Source organism: Clinocottus analis, unplaced genomic scaffold (assembly GCF_023055335.1).
Source record: "Clinocottus analis isolate CAN_PGR_092001 unplaced genomic scaffold, fCliAna1.0.p SCAF_13, whole genome shotgun sequence".
Lineage (NCBI taxonomy): Eukaryota > Metazoa > Chordata > Actinopteri > Perciformes > Cottidae > Clinocottus > Clinocottus analis.
In genome coordinates this window covers 16480901-16501345 of record NW_027175854.1, presented here as the reverse complement: position 1 = coordinate 16501345, position 20445 = coordinate 16480901, and the positions used below count along the sequence as shown (strand labels likewise).

At 44.8% G+C, this 20445-nt stretch overlaps 2 protein-coding genes across 5 annotated transcripts in view; one reads left to right on the top strand and one right to left on the bottom strand.

Moving 5' to 3' along the window:
- The first annotated feature begins 2171 nt into the window (after positions 1 to 2171).
- Positions 2172 to 4764, top strand: ptges (prostaglandin E synthase). Its single transcript, XM_068574523.1, has 3 exons — positions 2172 to 2418; positions 2505 to 2587; positions 3822 to 4764. Exons 1-3 carry the CDS (start codon positions 2302 to 2304, stop codon positions 4069 to 4071), a joined length of 450 nt encoding a protein of 149 aa, XP_068430624.1. The 5' UTR covers positions 2172 to 2301; the 3' UTR covers positions 4072 to 4764.
- Positions 4765 to 6190: 1426 nt separating this feature from the next.
- The window catches only part of garnl3 (GTPase activating Rap/RanGAP domain like 3), a 59328-nt gene continuing 45073 nt past the window's right edge, over positions 6191 to 20445 (bottom strand). For all 4 annotated transcript variants that reach the window (XM_068573478.1, XM_068573480.1, XM_068573481.1 and 1 more), the window contains 13 exons: positions 20334 to 20360; positions 20116 to 20220; positions 19173 to 19289; positions 18605 to 18771; positions 18009 to 18167; positions 17101 to 17167; positions 16209 to 16316; positions 15170 to 15288; positions 14508 to 14643; positions 12443 to 12502; positions 9901 to 10119; positions 9027 to 9147; positions 6191 to 8873 (listed from right to left, as the gene is read on the bottom strand). In XM_068573478.1, the coding sequence (XP_068429579.1) occupies positions 8708 to 8873; positions 9027 to 9147; positions 9901 to 10119; positions 12443 to 12502; positions 14508 to 14643; positions 15170 to 15288; positions 16209 to 16316; positions 17101 to 17167; positions 18009 to 18167; positions 18605 to 18771; positions 19173 to 19289; positions 20116 to 20220; positions 20334 to 20360 (1571 nt within the window). In that variant the 3' untranslated portion in view covers positions 6191 to 8707. The remainder of the gene's footprint in view (positions 8874 to 9026; positions 9148 to 9900; positions 10120 to 12442; positions 12503 to 14507; positions 14644 to 15169; positions 15289 to 16208; positions 16317 to 17100; positions 17168 to 18008; positions 18168 to 18604; positions 18772 to 19172; positions 19290 to 20115; positions 20221 to 20333; positions 20361 to 20445) is intronic.

Sequence of the window (20445 nt, the reverse complement as noted above, 5' to 3'; positions counted from 1 at the left end):
GAAATAACTATAACTGCTTGTTGCTACAGCTGTGTATTCTGCCAGGGTTTTATGTACATTATTAATATTCCAATTCATAAACACTTGAGTGGTTCCCCCATTTTTACCCTCGAGCAGTTACTTTCTTTCAACTGCCCTGCTGCATGTTAGCTACACGTCATGAATCAGAGCTCTGGAGGACCACCAACTATTCTTTAATAGTCTCTGGCTCTCTTTGTGCTTTCGCACCAGTGCACGTGACACGTTCGCAGCGTTTGATCTGGCCGCAAAAGCTCAAAGTTGTTTCAAAGTGCGTGACAGGAACTTTTTTTGTGAGGCAGCTTTGAGTTTTTTTTCTGCTCCAAATCTTCTGCCTGGCTTCAGACTGAAATGTATGGAAGCTCATTTCAGCCACAAAAAAATAAAATTAAAAAATTAAAAAAGGACCAAAAACAAAACAAAAAAAGACTTTTTTTTTTCTTTTTTCGTCGCCTTTTTTTGTTGACTTGAAAAAAGGCAACAACAAAAAAAGTCGATACATTTTTTTTTGGTCCTAACTTTTTTTTTTTTGGGGTCCTAATTTTTTTTGAGGGGCGCGGAAATGGGCTTCCATAGGATGTTCTGTTGCCGTTAATACTTTTTTGTATTTAAAGTTACTGTAAAGGAACTTTTTTACTGATTAAGAAACAGTCTCAATTTGAATCTGATGCCTTTAAATGACCTCCAGAAGTAAACCATCAGCGAGACGATTACATTTGAATGTATTCTGTCAGATGCAGTTAAATTAGAGGTTTTCTACAGGGACTCTGGTACTTTAAGTTTTTTAAAACTCTTATTGTCTTATACCTATTTCATTTATACGTATTGTGTTCATTTCAAAATGTCTCATTATTAGCTTGCGGCAACGTTTTCTCCCTTTAACTTGTCTCCACATGTAACCTTATACGTGTGTGACATCTCACTTTACAGCCACGCATCGTCAGGCTGAAGAGAGCATAACTAACCAGACGCAGGCGGCAGGACATGTGTCAAAGCTGCAGGCCTCCGTGGTGATCCTGCACGCCATCGTCAGAGGGCCGAGTCACCAGAAAGACATCCTGGAGGAAGCCTCGCTGGATCTACTGCCAGCGCACTCGGCTCCTCGCTCTGGGAACCCTCGCTGTGGTTTCTGCAAAAGCGACTGCTGTAAATATTTACATGCCGTGTCTGGCAGCTCTTGGAGACGGAGAACACCTTGAGATGAGACGTGACCTTTTAACTGGTGGTATAGCCCCAGCCGGGCCCTGCAGGCAGGGCTGGACGTGAGGCTTGTTGTGGTATTTTTAGTTTGCTTGAAAACAAGAAAGAGCTCGTTTGAGTACAGTCGCTCTTCTTGGTTTCACTCCCCTCCCTTGTCTGTATTCTTTCACTCATCTGAAACACATGTTGCAGTAGTTTGAGAAGATATTATTTTGTTCATTGTACATGACAGAGACACTGATGTTTATGTAACTATGTAATGGAAAATCCATTCAAGATGAAATAGTGGGGATGAGTGTGCATACTGATGCCTGTGTGTAGTCAGTACAGTCAGTCACAAACACGCACACACACACACACACACACACCATGGGCTGTGCCATGTGCTCCCAGCTGGTTGACCAGTGTTTGCATATTTCTGTCATCCAATGGAGAGGCTGCAACGAATTATTACTGTCATTATCAATTAATCTCTCTTAGTTGCTCTACATACTGTTGTCACAGTTTCTCAAAGTCCAAGGTGATGTCTTAACAAGTCTTTTTTTGTCAGATAATCACTTTAATGTGATATAAAACAGAGAAAAGTTGTGAAGCTGGAAACAGCGTTTTCTGCCTTTTTTTTGCATGAAAATTGAAATTAAAGTTTAAACTATTTAAAAAGTTGGTGATTATTTTTGACTAGTTGCAGCTCTAATACAATATATATATATATATATATATATATATATATATATATATATATATATATATATATATATATATATATATATATATATATATATATATATATAATTCATGAGGAGACTTTTTTTTCCATCTCTGAGGGACTTTTTACTCGCTGTCGCCTCGGGGAGCCACGTTTGGGATTCATGGAGTTATGAATGAAACATTCCGTTTTCTTCTTTCAGTACAAACCTGCCAGTGGGTGGTGGGGTGGTGGGGTGGTGGGTGGAGGCGTCACCGCCGGTACAAAGTGCCTCCTCCCTCGGGCTCACTCTCGCTTTTCTTCAGCAGCTTTACGCACGCAGGCAACCAGACTCGGATCTCTTCCTCCATCCCGGCGTGGATCATCAACGCGGAACCATGGCAGTCCTGATAAGAAATGAAGTTTTCACCTGTTTTGTTTTCTACGGCGTGCTCCTGGTGCTGAAGATGTACGCCATAGCCGTAATAACGGGACAAGTGAGGCTGCGCAAAAAGGTGAGTGAGGAGGACCAAAGCGGAGGAAGCAGCAGGAGTTCTGCTGCCGGGAAACTTTCACTGAAACTTTCTTCTTCCATTCAAAGGCTTTTGCCAACCCCGAGGACGCGCTGAGGAACGGAGGCTTACAGTACCACAGAGAGGACGCAGACGTGGAAAGATGCCGCAGGTAAGAGAGCAGGAAGCTCGAGAAGAACTAATTATTTACTTTAAAAGTTATTACTGCAAGCAGTTGGGTTCCATTAGATCATCTAGGAAGTATTCCGCTCTTGTACTTGGGTATAAAGTACCACAATGTAAAAAAAACACAACACACGCATAGGAACATGGCCTAAAGAGTCATATATACCTGTTGAATATTTATGCATTTAAGTAGCATTTGTATTACTTATTGAAAGTATTTTATATGATCTGGATAGTTAATCTATATCCACATGATATATAAACTTAAACATACAATTAAAATGTGTAAAGTAAGCTTTCTAACCAGTACTTCAGTATCTTATAAGTAGAAGTTACTTACAAAGAAACATGACATAGAAAAACAACAACATCATCCAAAGTACCTCAAATGTGTACTTCTTCTGAGAAGTACTTTCTACAATTGCATCATGAGGATGTTACATTCAGTTACTGTGTGTCTGATGAGTAATATTTGTAAATGTTCTTATGTTATGTTTGCATGTTACAGACCTCCATGTGCCAAAAAGTTCTAATTATGAACCGCCAATGTCGATTTTCCAATCGTTATTTCATAATAATTGAACATTTTTCCATCTACGTGCCACTCTTCATGTGATTCTCTGCATTGTTTTTTTCAACAAGCCCTGACAGCCTGCAGGAGATGTGCTTCATTGCTCGGTTTGAAGTTGTCAGGAATCACATATTTTCTACTTGTAAAAACGCTCCCCTGAGTTTTACAACCTCTGTCCCGGCCCCGTGTAAGAATTTGTGATTGGGAAACAATTTTCCCCCTCCGAACAAATCTGGCTCGGTTATTAATTCACGTTTGTGAATCGCTCCAACTGGATGTGTCCTGCTTCGTCCGCGAGCCTCCTCTTTCCTTTTTATTTGTGATGTGTTGTTTCTGCGGAAAACAGGGCAAGAGTTTCCTCGAACAATGTTACGCAATGGAGTGGATCCCGGTGGTTGGAGAGGGGGAAAAGCAGGAGAATTGAGCAAATGATGAGCAGAGTCAGATCATGCCCAAAAAGGAGAAAGTCAGTGACGTCATCCGTCATCCAGGACGCCAAATAATCAGGAAAATTACAGAATACGTATAATCCAGGACGAGAATGAGTCACTTAATCATTCCAGTGAGGAAGAAAGTGATTCACGACTTCACAGGAGAGTGAAAACGTTACGAAATAATGTCTCTTTTGCCCCCCCCCCCCCTCCTGTAGAGCTCATAATAACGACATGGAGAACATCTACCCCTTCCTCTTCATCGGCGCCATCTACTCCATGACCGGGCCGTACCTGGCCGTGGCCCGCCTTCACTTCATGGTGTTCTTCGCGGCTCGCGTGCTGCACAGCGTCGCCTACCTGCTGGCCCTGCGGGCGCCGACCCGCTCCCTGGCCTACGTGGTCGCGCAGATCCCCTGCGTCTCCATGGCGCTGCAGATCCTCGTAGCGGTGGCGGCCTACGCCTAAACGCGCAGAGATACGAGGTGAGGCAGTGAACTCGAGGTGGAAGAGATTCATTTACGGTCTTTCATAGGAAAAAAGAAAGCAGGAGGAGGATAGCGCAGAGGCCTTCTGGGCGAGAGGGGGGAACACGGACAGGAATGCCAGTGAGAGTGCAATAGGTGTGTGATTACGCTGTAGTGTTCTAGTGTTTTATTAATGTCGAAATGTGAGGTTGTTTGAAGTTGACGTCCTGGTACTGTACTATTTAAAAATGAAGTTCGTTTCCCTTGTGTGTGTGTGTTTTTTTTTAAAGAAGGTTCTGTTGATTCGAGCTGATGGAAACTAACCGACGAAGAGTCGCAGACGTTTAGTCGAGGGCACAATGGAAGACTTTTTTTTTATTCCCAGCGCTGCACGTTCATCCTGACACGTGGTGTTCACGGCCCTGACCGCTGTGCACAAGGTGTGTGTGTGTGTGTGTATCCTGCAGGGGCTTCACCTGTGTGTGTACTCCATCTGTTGTATTAACGCTTGTTTGGGTCCTGACAAACTAATTGAGTTTGCAACAAACCTGCAGAAAACTAAAACGGTGGAAAAAACATTTTTATCTGTGAAAACGTGGCTCGAGGCCTTTTCTTGAAAGTGTTCTAATAATAATAATTTATTATTCCATTTAATGTATACAGAGAGGGTTTTCTGACCCCAACATGCATTGTTGTGAGCAATAAAATCTTTTACAAATCACAACAATTCACTTTCAGAGACATTATTGTGTTGACTCATTGAACCGGTTGTGCAGAGACAGTATGGAGTGTTCTTGTTTTAAGGGAACCGGGCCCCCTTTGTGTGTGTGTGTGTGTGTGTGTGTGTGTGTGTGTGTGTTCTTGTGGGAATGTGAGATGATACAAAACTCCGCGGCAAAGCTCCAGCATTCCTCCACCTATTATGTAAGATTTTTGGCTGTGCTGTGTTATCCTGCGGGGCAAGGAGGGAGCTGGAGCCGTATGGACACACTTATAGACGAGGTTCCCACCGATTACGGCTCGGCAACCTGCTCCAATCACCTGTTCCATCGTCGGAAGTTAAAACGTTTTTTTTTTTCATCCCATCATCCTTGCCGTGGTTCTTTCACACACCTGTGTGACTTGTATTTGGCTTCCCAGCCTCTCACGAGATGGTGTATTTCCAGTTCTCCCATTTCCAGTGATGACTAAACCTCCAAATTACAGAGCAGTATAATGTTCTGTGATTATGGCGTTGTTGTTTTTTTTGTTCACTCCCAACAAAAGACAAATAACAAACCCTGAAAACGTGGGAGGACTGGAAAAGCCTAAGCCCTTCTGGCTCTGAGTTGGGTGAATGAGCATTAGCGATGCATCTGATCTGGGTGAAACGTAAAGCTAATGACACGTCAGGGACAAAGCGGCGCGGCGATATCCGGTATGCGTCAGCGGCGGGGTCGTCTCAACCTGCCCGCGGCCTCGGGGGCGAAAGGAAACGAGGCCTCTTTCCTACACTCCTCACTTTTCCTCTCTCCTTGTCAGCCCATGAACTCACTGAGCGAATGAGCTGTGAGGCTTGACTCACACTCACACACACGTGTGTGTTGCTGAGTGACTGCAAAGTTATGGAGACATAAAATGTTTTAAGGTCTCCGATCAAGAGATTACTCAGTTTTTTGGACCCTCGGGCTGTTTCCCGTCTGTAGATATTCGCTTTTATTGGCTGGAAAAGTCGACTGTTTTATGGCTGTCGGCTTCAATAAAGAGAGAGAGAGCGGTACAAATGTTTCTTTAGGGGTGATTTCATCAAAGTGCAGTTACATATTTATTTATCTCCACCTTGTGGCCAATGATCACCACTGATAAACGTAGGAGGTATTCAGAATCTTTACATAACAGCGGCTGTAATTGATATTTTTTTATAATAATGTAGAAATTATTAAATGCATGGGCCGCGGGGTCAAGGCCCATCAGAGCTTTTAAAACATATCTCTAAAATGTTTAAAACCAATTATGAAGGTGATTACGTGACTGGTGGAGTCACATGTTGCAGAAAAAGACATTTTGATATCTGAAAAACTTGGATTGTATCTATGATGGGTGAAAAAAGAGCAACAAATAAAACAAAACTAGTAAACAGCTGAAATTTCATAAATATTTATTACATATCAACGAACAGAATCGACTACTTTCACAGCAGTGGTCTACAGCACTTGTTTAAAATAATTGCTCAAATAATAATCATAGTAATATCAATAATAATAATATAGTTCAGTTTCATTTGAGGCCACATTTGATACACAAACATTTACAAGTAGTACTTGGCATTAAAAACGATGGCGATACAATATTTTTAAGACACTTGGTGTTTTTTTTGTTCATTTTCATTCATTTTGATATCACAGAGAGGTTCAGCAACAGTCTAAACAGTAAATATAGATTTAAAAAAAACAAAATAAAACAGTGAAAATGCCAAGGGGAGGTAGGAACAAAGAGTACTTGACAGAAATACGAGAGAAATAGGAACATCATACGTGGGAGAAGCAGTGTCACAAACTGGAACTGACCGGCATCCCCCAGAGTAATAAAACACCTTTTTTAAACCCCGCCCCCAACATCCCTTTCTTCTTCTTCCCTTTTCAGTCTTTCTGAGCTGTGTTACTGTGAGACGGGCGGGAGAACAGAGGGAAGGCGTGAGAGAGAGAGAGCGAGAGAGAGAGAGAAAGAGGCTCATGCAAGATCTGAAGGCCGTGTTGAAACCAGCGCTCCCAGTTTGCCGCTCTATGCGTCGTACCACTGGATCCTCAAAAGGCCTTTTTTTTCTCTATTTGGGCTTCACCGCCGCCTCGCGATCACGACGCAGAACTTCCTCCCCCGTTGCGCTTCGGACTCGGGGGTTCGCGCTCCACTGCGACCGATGCGACCTCCTCGGTGCTCAGTTGGAAGGAATGAAAAGTGCATTTTTTATACTTGAGAATGCTAGTTCTGAAGAAAACTGCAGAGGGAGTGAGTGTTTGCCGGCTGCCAAAAAGAAGCCGAAGAGTTGTAATCGTAGCAAAGGGGTTTGCAAATGGAGTGTAAGCAATGCAAAGGGGTTGAAATGAGTCAATGCGTGTGTTTTTCCACAGTGTGTGTGGATGTGTATGTGTGACTCTGTAGCATGAAGTCCTTGTTTGGAGGGCCATGACAGGGAATAACTGCAGCTCACCAAGGGACTCCCGGGAGAGAGAGACGATGTCTGAAGAGTGAAAATGATGCAGTAAGGAGAAGTTAAAGAGACAGTTTGAGATTCTAAACAGCTCAACATCCCACCACAAAGCTTGTGATGTCACCCAGTCCTGAAAAACACCGAATCATTTGGAACGTATTCTGACGTCAAAGAGTTGAACATTTTGATGTTTGAAGGGAGTTTTTCTGAGTTGAAGTCGTCGTTTTAATAATTGGGAGTGTTTCCAAATTCATTATCATTCGGCACCTTTTGGCGTACAAAAGAAAAGAGCACGCACGTTGAAAAAACTTTATATTGAATGCTATTTTGGTGTAGTTTAGTAGTCGAGACAGTTTTAGCTTTTTAACGTTTCCAATCGGCTGAGTTTGAACGTCGTGAATTATTGTACTTTTTGTCCTTTGCTGCGCCATCCATCTCTCTGAACACCTGCACTTCCTGTCGTCTCTGTCGCGGTTTGCTTTGTGATGACGTGGCAGACGTTACGGTTCCCATAGAAGCTTTTTCACAAAACATTGAGCAAAGGCAAGGCCATGCAGTTTTAAGAACGTCTCGTTCTCGTGAGCGAGCGAGGGAGGGAGCGAGGGGCCTCCGGTAAGTGAACTGATCCAAACTGAACAGAGTCGGGGGACACCATATAGTCATCAAACGAGGACTACAATCATGGCTGCTACTGTCAGACACCAGCATACGGTGGCTGTTAGGTGTAGTTCAGTGGAGGATGCTGGGAAATGGCACTTGTGGGAGACTTTGCCTCCAGCCCTGTCTATCTGTGTACTGTGAGTAGGGAGAATAATAAGGACAAAGATATGCAGAGTGCATAACACATCATACTTTCACTAAATATGGGAATAAAATGGACTTTTATAATATATCTATAAATATGCACGGCAGGCATGTTCGCCTGTCACCGTGTATGCATTCTCATGTACGACCAGATGTACACAAACGTATGTATATTGTAAATAATCACATAATATACAACACATATTAAGCTCTCGCAACTTCAGCGGGAATTGTGAACGCGGAGATCTTTTTATTCCATCGTGCCTCGGTGCGCAGATTTACATTCAGTTTTTGTGGTTTGGGCCTCAAACCGGTAACAATATCTGAAGGCTGAATGAACCACGGCGTCGCACACCGCCTCTTTGGGTTATTTGCTGCGGGGCAACACAAACACCCAACACACACACACACACACACAGGTGCACGGTGGCCGAGGGCACGCGGACACGTCGTGCATCCCGCTGCACTCGTCTCGTCCGATGAAGGGGGGGGAGACCCAAGATACAGGGAGGTAAAGTCAAGAAAACAGATTTCAAAACAAAACTCAACTGAAACGATGACATAACGGTGGCGGTGCAGGAGGAGGAAGGAGGAAGTAGGTGGAGGGGGGGGGGGGGGGGCGGAGAAGTGCACGGTGGGATTGTCTTCACTTTAGGTCCAGGACGTCTTCTTCAAAGGAGGTGGACAGGGCGAACGCGCTGGCCAGAGGCGGGCTCTCCTCTCGCGGCGCCGGCTTGTCCAGCTCGGCCTCCGAACTGGGCGAGCAATGCAGCTGGAGGTCCAGGTCTGAATCAACGGACTCCGAGGCTAATCTGTGATCAGAAACACACACACACACACACACACACACACACACACACACACACACACACACACACACACACACACGACTCGAGCTCGCATCAACATCAAGCGACCGTTTAAATGTGCGACGCCGCTGATGCTGCTGCCGTCGGATTCGGTACCTGTCGCTGTTCGTTGACGTCAGCGCTCGCGCTTTGGGGTCTTCGTCCGCGTTCTTCTTGCTCATCTTCCTCGGTTTGACCGTCCCGCCGTCCGACTTTCCGCTCGGCTCCTCTGTCAAGCCTTTGTTTGTGGGAAAAGGAAATGTGTAAGTAACTCAATGTGTGCTTCAGTTAGAAACTGTTTGGTAATCAATTTAGTTGTTTTTTGTTGCATGTTTTGATCTGACATAAGCAAAATGTATTTGATTTCATGTTTTGTTGTGAGGTGCTTTTATTTTGAAGGCGAGAATTACGGTTTAACCGGAAGTCAGTGTGCGCCGTTCAACGGCTAAAAAGTAACTGTAACGGTCATACGGAATGTAAAAGAAAACGGTTTTAGCTCTCCCCTGAAGAGGAACAAGTTCTTACGTTGGTTTTTTAGTGATTAATTTGTGTTTTGTAAGGAATAAAACCATTTAAAAAATCATCAGTTAAAGTCCAAGACCATCTGTCAGAGGAGTACGCTACAAAATGAAATACGCTAATTGGCTTATCACAGAAGATCAAGGCTCTCAAATCTCTCCTCAGTGTAAGGCTACAGCTAGCAATTCACCCAATTAGACATTTGTGCAAAATTAGCACAAATTAGCTTGTGAATTCTTAAGTTTGGGCCAAAAATAGTGAGTTTTGACCACAGTAGTTCATCGTTGAGCCCAAGTTTGAAAAAATGACACCAAGGCTGAGCTCATGTTCATGAGCCCCTGCTTCCAGTATTTATACTAAGCTAAGCTAAGCTAAGAGGCTAATAGAAAAGCTACTACGCATATTTCCCGCTCTGACTAAACACATCAACACAAGATAAATGGGTCGAGTGTTCATTTTGTGTTTGTTTTACCGAGCAACTCCTTGCGAGTGCGGCTGGCGATCTCCTTGATCTCCATGCGGGACAAGGAGAGCGAGTGCGTGGCGGAGATGAGAAGCGACGGCGGCACCATGGCGGGCGCCGGCGCCGTCAGGACCTTGTTGACCAGCGGGGACTTCAGGGGTCTTTCGATGCTGCGGCCCACCAAGTTACACAGAGGGATCTTGAACATGTGCTTACATGCCGATTCACCTGGGAGGAAGAGGAAGAGGGATGAAGGGAGAGAGCGGCGGACAAATGAAATGAATGAGAAATGCATTCAACTGAAGTGCGATAGTGTTTTTGCTCGTGTTAGCTCACATCAAGGCAGTTCTATCTGAAGCATAACATATTCTTTCCAATGAACATTGTCAATGTATTTGACTTTTTGACAAAAATGACATTACTGTTGCGCGATAACGCACGTGGAAGAAGGGACTATTTCTCAAAAAATTTGAACGTTTTGTTTGGTTTCTTGCACAAAATTAGAGGAGAAGATAGAGAGAGCTCGCATTTCTGTCTGGTGGGACTTCTGTCCATGCACTGCGTTTTTATTGTCCACAGAAACAGTTTCTTACTTCCATGACTCTAATGTAGCTAATGCTGATACTCGAGAGGCAAATGGAGCATCTTATTATTCACCAGACAGACATAAGAGTGGTATTGACCCTCTCTTTTAATCCCTCGGCAATAAGAAAATACAATTCCTTTGAAACCCTCTCCGCGGTGCGTTCAAGGACCCCTCTCATGTTCTGCATTGCTCTTATGGGCTGTTAAAAAAATCAAACTCGTAGTTTGTCGTTAAACGTATACACTGGTGATGATCTATTTAAAAAAGAGTCCTTGAATGCATCGTGAGAGAGAGTTTTCAAAACTATGATTTCAATAGCACGACACAAAAATAAAAGTGTGCGTTGCAATGGATAATTCACCTCAAGCAAGTATCGAGCCAGTCAATTTCTATATAGCACATACAAATGAATGGCAAACAACGGCCAACTAGAATATAAGAAATAAATTTAAAAAAATATGCAAAAGGACCTTTTTGTGACTTTGGGTGTGGAGGTTGACGAGCTGATGCTCTCGAACCAAAAGTTAAATTTTCAAACAAAGACACTCTTAAAGTGATTAATAGTCCTATTTACTGAAACAGCATGTGCTCTTAAAATGAATCATCCTTACTACAGAGAGCTAATGTGATAGTTGTAATCATTTATAGTAGACTATCTATTATTCAGCAGACGATAAAACTCCTAAACTCTGCTTGGGACGCATCAAATGGATGTTTGGGAGCTTTTCAGGTGGCAACGCGGCCTGCAGCGCCCCATAAGAGCCACCGGAGAGCAGTGCTGCAGTGCTGCAGCGCGGCGGCTCTTCTCCATGGAGGGCCGGGCCGACGGCAACATGGATGCGAGCGAATGGATGCGGGAGGTTGCGCCTCACACAAAGAAGGTCTCGTCTGAAATGTCAGCGGGTGAGAGGTGAGTAAAGAGAAGAGGGCCGACAGGTACGCTGAGTCACTGCCGTCACAGATGGGTTTTATTATTTCCTGTGGTGGCGAATAATTAGGAGCAAAAATGCAAGGGTGGGGAGGGGGAAAGCATGCAGTTATTTAGAATATATAATCACACAGATCAATATATTCCACATGCGTGTCTGGACGAGGGGAAGTGTCACTGCATCACACGGCCAAACAATTCAATATGGAATATTGGAGGGGTGTTTTTTTCAGCACTAATTGAAGTCAAATTCTCCACTGCAGGTTCTTTAATGAGCCGGTGGAAGGGAGGTGGAGGTGTTAGTGGTGGTGGTGGAGGCGGCTAGCAGCCCCATCAGCAACAGCATCTTGTTCACATTACTGGTGCGATTACATCAGATGAAACCCTCCCCGAGGAGCAGATACGGCGGGCGCGCAGGCAGTTAGAGGATGGGATTTTTGTCAGCGCTGTCTTCTACCTCTCTCCCCCCATCAACCCTCCACACACCCTGATTGTGGCTCTGCTATTCGGACTAGCACTTTGGATCGAAGAGAGGGCTGACAAAAGTCTCCATGGCGACAGTGCAATCTGTAAATCATGCTGCGGCAGACGTGTCTTCCTCTTCCCTCCTTTCTCCCTCCTTCTCTCCCAACCTCCTGCTTCTGCACCACTCCTCCCCTTTTCTCTTGCACTCATGCATACCTTTTCTGCATCTCCTGCTCTCCTCCCACCCTGTAAATTTACCCTCTCCCTCCTCCCCCCATTTGATCGACGTTATCTGCTCTGCTTCACTTTTTTACATTGCACTCTATCACCCCCCCCCCCCCTCCTCCCTCTCGCACTAATGCCTTTTTATTAGTTAGGACCGAAGGGGGTGGGGGTGGGGGGATGGGGAAGACATAATGTTCACTTAACATTCAACCAACGTTCAAGTCAACATGCCGCCCGGGAGCAGACATGGTGGTGCAATCGTGGGAGCGTGTGCGTGTTAGCGGGGCGGCGTTGTGAGCATCATTTGTCATGGACTGAGGACGAGTTGTGGGAGAATCCCGCAGTACCTTCGGCATCCTTAGACATGTACAGGGAAAGCTTGGTACCATAGGGGATCCGTATAGAATCTGAACCAGGGATGAAGAAGAGGGTTACACAAACTCACTCAACACACACAGAAAAAACACACACAAACACACACACAGAAACACACACAGTAGGCTCTCTGTTAGGTGTTCGAGTCCCAGTGATGCAGAATCATATGAATAACAAGCTGTACAACAGGAAAGAAAATGACAATCCCTCCGACAGAAATGATTACCCGGACCGGCCTAAAAGCATAAAGCTCGTCCTCGGCTAATTGCGGCGGCGACAGTCGAGCCTTCCTCCCCGTTAGCCTTAATGGGGCCTGTAAATACCCGCTCGCCGCTTTGATGCTGCGCACAAGCAGGGAGAGCACATTTCAATAATCGCTCTCATCAAGCCTCGAATTACAAGAGCTGCATCTCGGGGACGACGACAACGACGCGTCTCTCTTCTCTTTTCTAAAAACGGGTAGAAAAGTCTACCGAACAAACTCGAGGACGTCGGCGCGTTCGCCCCCCCCCCCCCCCTCCTCCCCGCGACCCGTCGCGCTGGATGTCATCGACCCGCGGCTTGTGCGTCACAAAATGTGATCAATTTTCAGAACAGTTGTATCAATCTGGGGAGGAGAGGTCAGCTGTGAGCGCGGGGGCAGACCGCACAATGAAAGATGGAGGAGCGGCGTGCGCGGTAGCGGGGCGGAAGGTAGGCGCTCGTATCGATCCTCAATCATCCTTGAAAGCATTCTCCGCCTCCGAGGACACTTATTGTGCGCCTTCAATGGTGCTGATGGGGCGATGGTGGGAGGTATGCGGGTGATTAGTCTGTTCTTCTTTTTGTGATTTTTTTTTTTCTTCGTCTCGTACGAATTGAAAGGATCTCATTGGAACTAATCACATCTACATAAGCGCTCGCCATTTTCCATATCGCTCACGTAATGATTGAATTAATTACAACCGTGGAGCTCCATCTGCAAGAGAAGCATTCACTGTGGGAGAATATAAGTATTATTCCACTGTTGGGAAGAGTCCACAACAAATGTTTACAGCTAAAAACTAGTGCGCAGATGTTTTAGGAATATACTCAACCATGATTAAAAATCATACTATTTGTGTCTCATTATATTTTGTGTGTCTTAGAGCTTTACATCTTTAGAAGGAACCAACGAGGTAAAGAAGAAATACATGTTAAGATGGACTATTACTGGTTTTGGTCTTTTAAAATTTCTGTCATTAAAAAATACAGAATGACGTCATCTTTATTATTCAAATGTGCAAAACTACTCATCAGCATTAGACGATAGGATGTCAGAAGGTCCTTGAACACACCTCTGAGTTAAGTAAAGAAAAACACAAACCTTTCTGACAAAGTTTTCACATAAAGCAGAATAAATGCAAGTTGATTTTCATCTTGAAAATGCACTATTACCTCCATTTCATTGCCATTGTGTTTTAGGTTTATATATATGAATATTTATATTTGTATATAGTTGTAAAGTCTACTTTGTTGTCCTTGTTTTTTGTCTATTTGTGTGATTGCACGTGATTGCACAAGTCAAATTCCTAAAGAAAATGACTGCATGGGTGGAGATTAATCTGAAATATGTGGAAAATGGTCCAATGTAATATAAAGTTAAAAAGAAATGTAATTATTTAAAACAATTTGCAGGGTTGTGTGTATATGTAAGTAGAAAAATAAGCTATAGAAAAGAGACTGAACATCTGGATCTTTAGTAGCGCTGAGGACATCTTTCTGCTTGTCTCCAGACTAAATGATGTCAGTGTTGAAGCGCGAGGTGGCAATGAGGGTCAAGATGAATGCATTTGAATTTCTTGCTCTAGAAAACTAAACATGATTCGACTGCGAGGAGAAAAAACAACCGGCTGCAGCTTCAATGAAGCATTCTGCTGAGCCAGCTTTATGTGAATGTCCTCGAGGGCTAACGGGGCGGCGTCCCAAGTCAAACACACGGCGAAATCTTAAAACTTTTAAAGCCGCTGCCGCCTTCAGGCCGAGCGGCGGCGAGAGAAGGGAGAGGGAGGGGCTTACCGTCACCGAGCGGCGAGGGGAACACGGGCATCTCGTAGCCGGTGGGCGTCTGCGGGGAACTCTGGGAGCTGGTGTCTCTGGAGCTGCAGTTGGAGGCCGAGCTCACCGGAGCCGAAGAAACAAAATATATGTCCGACTGCGGAGGTGAGGGGGGGAGGAAATGACGCAGAGAGGAAACGAGGTCATTCAGAGACAGGACGAACGTGGAAAGACGCCGGAGGAAAGAAGAGTCAGAAGGTGAAACATGGGAGAACAAAAAAGGAGGGATAACTCTGTTTCATGCCGTGTGCACTGTGGTCTTTTAACAACAAATATCTATGTGTATGAATAATGAGTGCGTTATTGATTTGTAACCATGCAGATTGGCGGCCATATTTCCCACCAGGGTACTAAAGATTGATTGAAAGGAAAAAGCTGAGACAGCAACTTTTCTGTAATGCAGAGTGAGGCCTTCTAGCAGTCACACACACACGCACACACACACACACACTCGTAATCTCAAAGGACTCTCGAGTGTGTTGTCGGTCCACACACAGTTCATATTTCTACTTCCTAGTCACATGTCTCCCGTACATGAAAACAATGGAGCATGAGTGAAACACACAGCGTGCAAAAGATGCGTTTGAGGCTATTGCGTTCGAGGCTCATTGCGTCGTACTGACCCGCGAGGCGGCCAGCTGGAGCTCCGGCACCACGGCCGTGTACACGAGGTTCCCGTTGACGACCAGTCGGATCTCGATGGAGTCCGTCGTGAAGGCCAGGATGTAAGGAAACGCACAAACTGCAACGGACACACAGCGAGCACAGCGGTCAGCACGACACGAGGCGGTTTGATAGTTTCACCCAGGAGGACATTTTGAAACGCCATCATGATTCAGAACAACGAGAGACGCACAAGAGACACACACAAGCGTCTATTGTGTGTCTATTGTGTGTCTATTGTGCGTCTCCGGTGGATTTGAACAACATGCAGGGTTCATACACATCTTGACCAATGCATTTTCATCACTTTAAACCAAATTTCCATGTCTTTAAACCACATTTTCATGACTTTAAACCAAATTTTTACGACTTTAAACCACATTTTCATGTCTTTAAACCAAATTTTCATGACTTTAAATCACATTTCCGTAACTTTTTACTAAATTTCCATGACAAAGCAGATTCATTATTTCAAACTAAATGAACGTCATGAACACATGAATATAACACACTTACAGGACTTTAACAAGCCGTGTCCCAAAGCGACACCTTTCATTAAATTATTAGGTCAATTATTAATATAAATATTTACATAAAAAAGTTAATAGAGTATCTTAACTATTGCTCTCCAACATCTTTCAGTATATTTGTTGTGTAACACAAGACTATTTGTATTGCTTGTTCTGTGTGTGTTTGTGTGTGTGTGTGTGTGTGTGTGTGTGTGTGTGTGTGTGTGTGTGTGTGTGTGTGTGTAAGGAGGGCAGTAGCATGTTGTTATCAACCGGGTCGAGTGAACGGTATTTGCTTTTCATCACCTTCTGCATTAATAAAAACACACACACACACACACACACACACAAATAATTGCATGGGCCAGTGGCGGTGCTTGACATGGTGTTTCCATGGCAACAGCAAGCTCCGGCCAGGCCGCCGGCAGCCGGCGGGCCGGGCGGGGTTGGACCGGGCCGCGCTGCTGCTGCTGTTGCCGTGGTAACCTACCGATGGCGTTGGGCATCTGGTTCCAGCTGAAGTGGAAGTCCGAGGCGTTGGACTGGATCATCGGCGTGGAGCCGTTAAACGGACAAACCTTCTTGTAGGAGCAGATGTCTGGAAGGAAACACGGGAAACGCGTTGCATTTCACTTTTAAACTGTCAATGAACATTTTGGAGACGTTTGTCGCTTCATAAAAAAGATAAACTGGCGGCTACGTTTTTTTAAACTGTTAATATTCTGAAAAAAAAAATAATCTTGTTTTTTTTAACGTAAACCTGATTATCTTTGCAACCACACGGTTGATTAACTTCATTTAAATACCTTTAATATCGTAACCCTTGTGAGAAAAGACTTATAATAAAACAAGTAACCGTTAAGTTTAAGTACTCACGTAAACTTAGTTTTTTCCATTTTCCAAATGTTTCCATTTTTGAACGAATGACAGTTTTTTGACTGAAACTTCTTCCTAACAGGCCAACGCTTTGTTGGATTGTGATTTTTGTTGCATATTCTGATTCTTTAGGTCCTAATCTTTCCATGTAAGGTGCTTTTTTTAGTATGTGGGCTGTTGTTAAGGCCCTGAAGCAGACAGTTTGAAAAACTTTTTGAGGGAATCTTGCTCATATCATGCTGGATGTTCATAGTTATGATGAAAATATGGTATAAATGTTGTTGCTTTTTACTCTCTTTTTTTACGCAACTAAATTCTGAAATAAATCACATGTAATAACACAAGTATTCAAACTCATTCGGGGTTCATACGACTACTTGAGCACGGGGAACCAGAGGTGCAGAAGGCCCGTTAGCCGGTTAGCTCTCGGTTAGCTCTCGGTTAAGACAACAGAGACTGAATCATAACAATAACGCCTGAAATATCCAAAGTTCAAAGAGGCTCACAGTTGTAACACAGCAGCAGACCCGCCTCCCCGTCTTCATACACATCGATGGCCGCGACGAAATTTACCTGCAGGCAGAGAGAGAGAGAGAGAGAGAGAGAGAGAGAGAGAGAGAGAGAGAGAGAGAGAGATGAGTCAGCTTCAGGGAATCGTTTCAACGAGATCCAAAGGTCGGGCTGGAGAGACCATCTTTAAATGAATAATGTCGGGTCACACCCGCCTTCAAGGCAACACTTCTTCAACAGTTTTCTGCTTCTTCAGCGTGACTGCGGAGCAACAAACGCCGTGAAGTCTCGAGCGCAGCAGCCCGGCTGTTACCCTGCAGGCTTATGCCGCTTATTCTCCTTCTTCCTCTCGCAGCACGTGCGTCAAAACACGCCAAAACACGTCAAAACACGCCAAAACACGTCAAAACACGCCAAAACACATCAAAACACGTGAAAATGTGCGTCCTGATCGGTCAGTTGACTCCCTCAAAGAAGGAATAGTTAACTTTTTAGAAAGCCCTGTTTCCTGAAAATTTGGAAGTTGATCATACTGGATTATCTCTTTTAACCATGAGGGCTATTTGAATAATTTCAAGTGATATAATACAGACACCTTGTGAGATTGGTAAGAAGTAACACACAATATTTCCTTATGGATCCTAACTTTCCTTGTAGATCATAACGTTAAACAAAATGCGTCATATCTCCCCAAAAGGAAGTCATATTTCAGATTTTTGGCAACCCAGAAAGGGATGTTTTTAATATAACAGCTGTTTCCCAGCTGGTGGCTGTGAGCGGTAAAGTGTTGATTCGCCGGGCCACCTGTTGTTCAAGTGAATAAAACCAACTAGCTAATGAAAACCAATACGGTTTGTGTGTGTGTGTGTGTGTGTGTGTGTGTGTGTGTGTGTGTGTGCCTCACCCTGTTGGCGTCGACGTGATGCAACCGGTAGGCGTCGCCGGTGCTCTCGTTGATCAGGTCAAACTGGTGCTTGTAGGCCACGCAGATCATGTTGTCGTTCTCTCCGGTCGGCCCGTCCACCAGCGCCATCACCACCGGCGGGTCGCACAGGCAGATCTCCTGAGGGGCGGGTGACACACCGTGACCTCAATGCTCACACACACACACACACACACACATACACACACACGCACATATATGTAGCACAACATGTTCTCTCTATGTTTTAGACTGGAATGTGATCCCAGTTTATTTAATTTATTTTGGCAAATTAGTAGCATAAAAAGTAAAAAAAACAACTAGTTTTTATGGTTTATTCTAGTTTTTAGTGGTATTGCATTAAACCGTTTTGATTTTGGGATACGTTTGAGATTAAAAGGATGTTTTTCAAATCTATATCTCTTACTTGATGCTCAGAAAGTGGAACTCAAACTGAATCTAAACCTCAATCTTCGATGTCGTGTCTGTATGTTCAGGCTTGATTTATTACTTTGAATATGAGTTCATGTTGTATGAATTTCATTCATTTTTTCTCCACCCGTGTGAGCTGCTCGTACCCGTATGTACTGAAACTCCTCCACCGGCGAGTCCGCCGCCGGGCCGCCGGCGCTCGAGCCGTCGAACCGCGGGTGCTTCCTGGTGATGAGGAGGAGTTTGTTCCTGATGGCGGCCACGATCCTCAGCTCTGAGCCGTGGTGGGTGTTGATGGAGTACAAATGACACCCTGGGACAAAGAGGAGAAGGAGGAGGATGAGGGGGGGTGGTGGAGTTCAGAGACAGAGAGACATAAGCTGTGCCGTGTGTGTGGTGTCCTCCGGCAGCGTCGCACAGATCGATGCATCCGCCGCAGACAAGCTGGCACGACACCAGCAGCGGGTTAAAGGTTGTGCGTCTGCGCGGCCAAAAGGACGTTCAGAAAGGTCACGCTGGCCTGCTTCAGGCGGCCATGTCTCAGTGCATTAGGAGGGGATCTCTCTTCATGGCCAGAACGAGCAGAAGGAATAATTGCAGCGAGCAAATATGACCTTGTGATTGTTGTATTAAAAAAACGTAGTGTATTTTTCCTCGGGATTAATTTTGCAGCGTGTGCTAACAGAACACTCTTTCTTTCTTTCTTTGTCGTACCTTTGGTTTTCTCCAGTTTATTCTCCCGGCTGTCACACTTGCTTCTGACGAGCTGCTTCTCCTCCAGGCCTCGCTTCAGCGTGCTGAGTCTGTACACGTAGAGCCGCGCGTCCTTCCCTGGCAACCAAAAACAAAAGCCACTTCTGTTTCGCATTGAAGGTTACTCTTAATTTGCACGAGTCTTTTTTTTATTTTTTATTAGCATCCTCCCACGGCGCTGTGCTGCAGGAGGATTACTAGAAGGCTTCTTAAGGCTTCGTGCTCTCTCTGAAGCTTAATCAGAGCCCACACACACACACACACACACACACACACACACACACACACACACACACACACACACACACACAGAGTCGTGACCAATGTTTGCGCCGCCGTCACATCATCGCTAGCAAAACCGAGTCAACCCTGTTTGTCAATATTAGGGGTTAGCTAATCATCTGCCGGGTAATTAATTACATGCTCTTTTGCTCGAGGCGAACGCGACAGGAATCCTACAGCTGTGTGTTACTGCACAGTCACTTTGTGTGCACTTTTTTTGGTGCTTTTCCGTATGTTTCATTTGATCTGTGTCTCTCTGCACGGCCGATTAAAGCCCTCTGTCTTCTCTCAGGCAATCCATTCCTGCAGGACAGACACAACACACACTCTTTCACACACACACACACACTCTCAACAGGGGTTGGTTCTCTATAGGTCAGCTTCCTTAGATCACAGCCAGAGATCAATGTGTTCACTGGGCAAGCGGAGGTGGAAATGGTAAGCAAGTACTCAACTTCACGGCGAGGGGTGACAGAGGTGATATAAGAGAGAGGGATGGGAATAATAAGAGAGAAGATGAGCCGTAAATACTGTTGAAATGAGGGATGGATGAGGGGAAGACAAAGGACGGATCCAGAGAAGACTCTGACGCGCGGCAGCGAGGATGTTTTGGTGGTCTCACCTTTGTCAGCTCTGGTGATGAGCAGGTCCTGAGGCTCGAGAACATGCACCTGCTTCACCACCATGGTTTTGTCAAACACCTGGACCGGGGGCGTGGCCTGCGTCTCTGGAGAAAAACAAAACACAACGCAAACGTCACAATGGCGGTTCAAATCTGTTAAAAAAAAAATGCCAAAGAGGTCGACATTTAAACTAAAAAAACTGTGGCGCTGCACTCACCGGCGTTGGACAGAGCTGGATCAGGGCCTGAAAAGAGGACATCATCATCATCATCATCATCATCATCATTGTGTTAGCTGAGTGCAGTATTCAATGGACGCGGGGCGATACA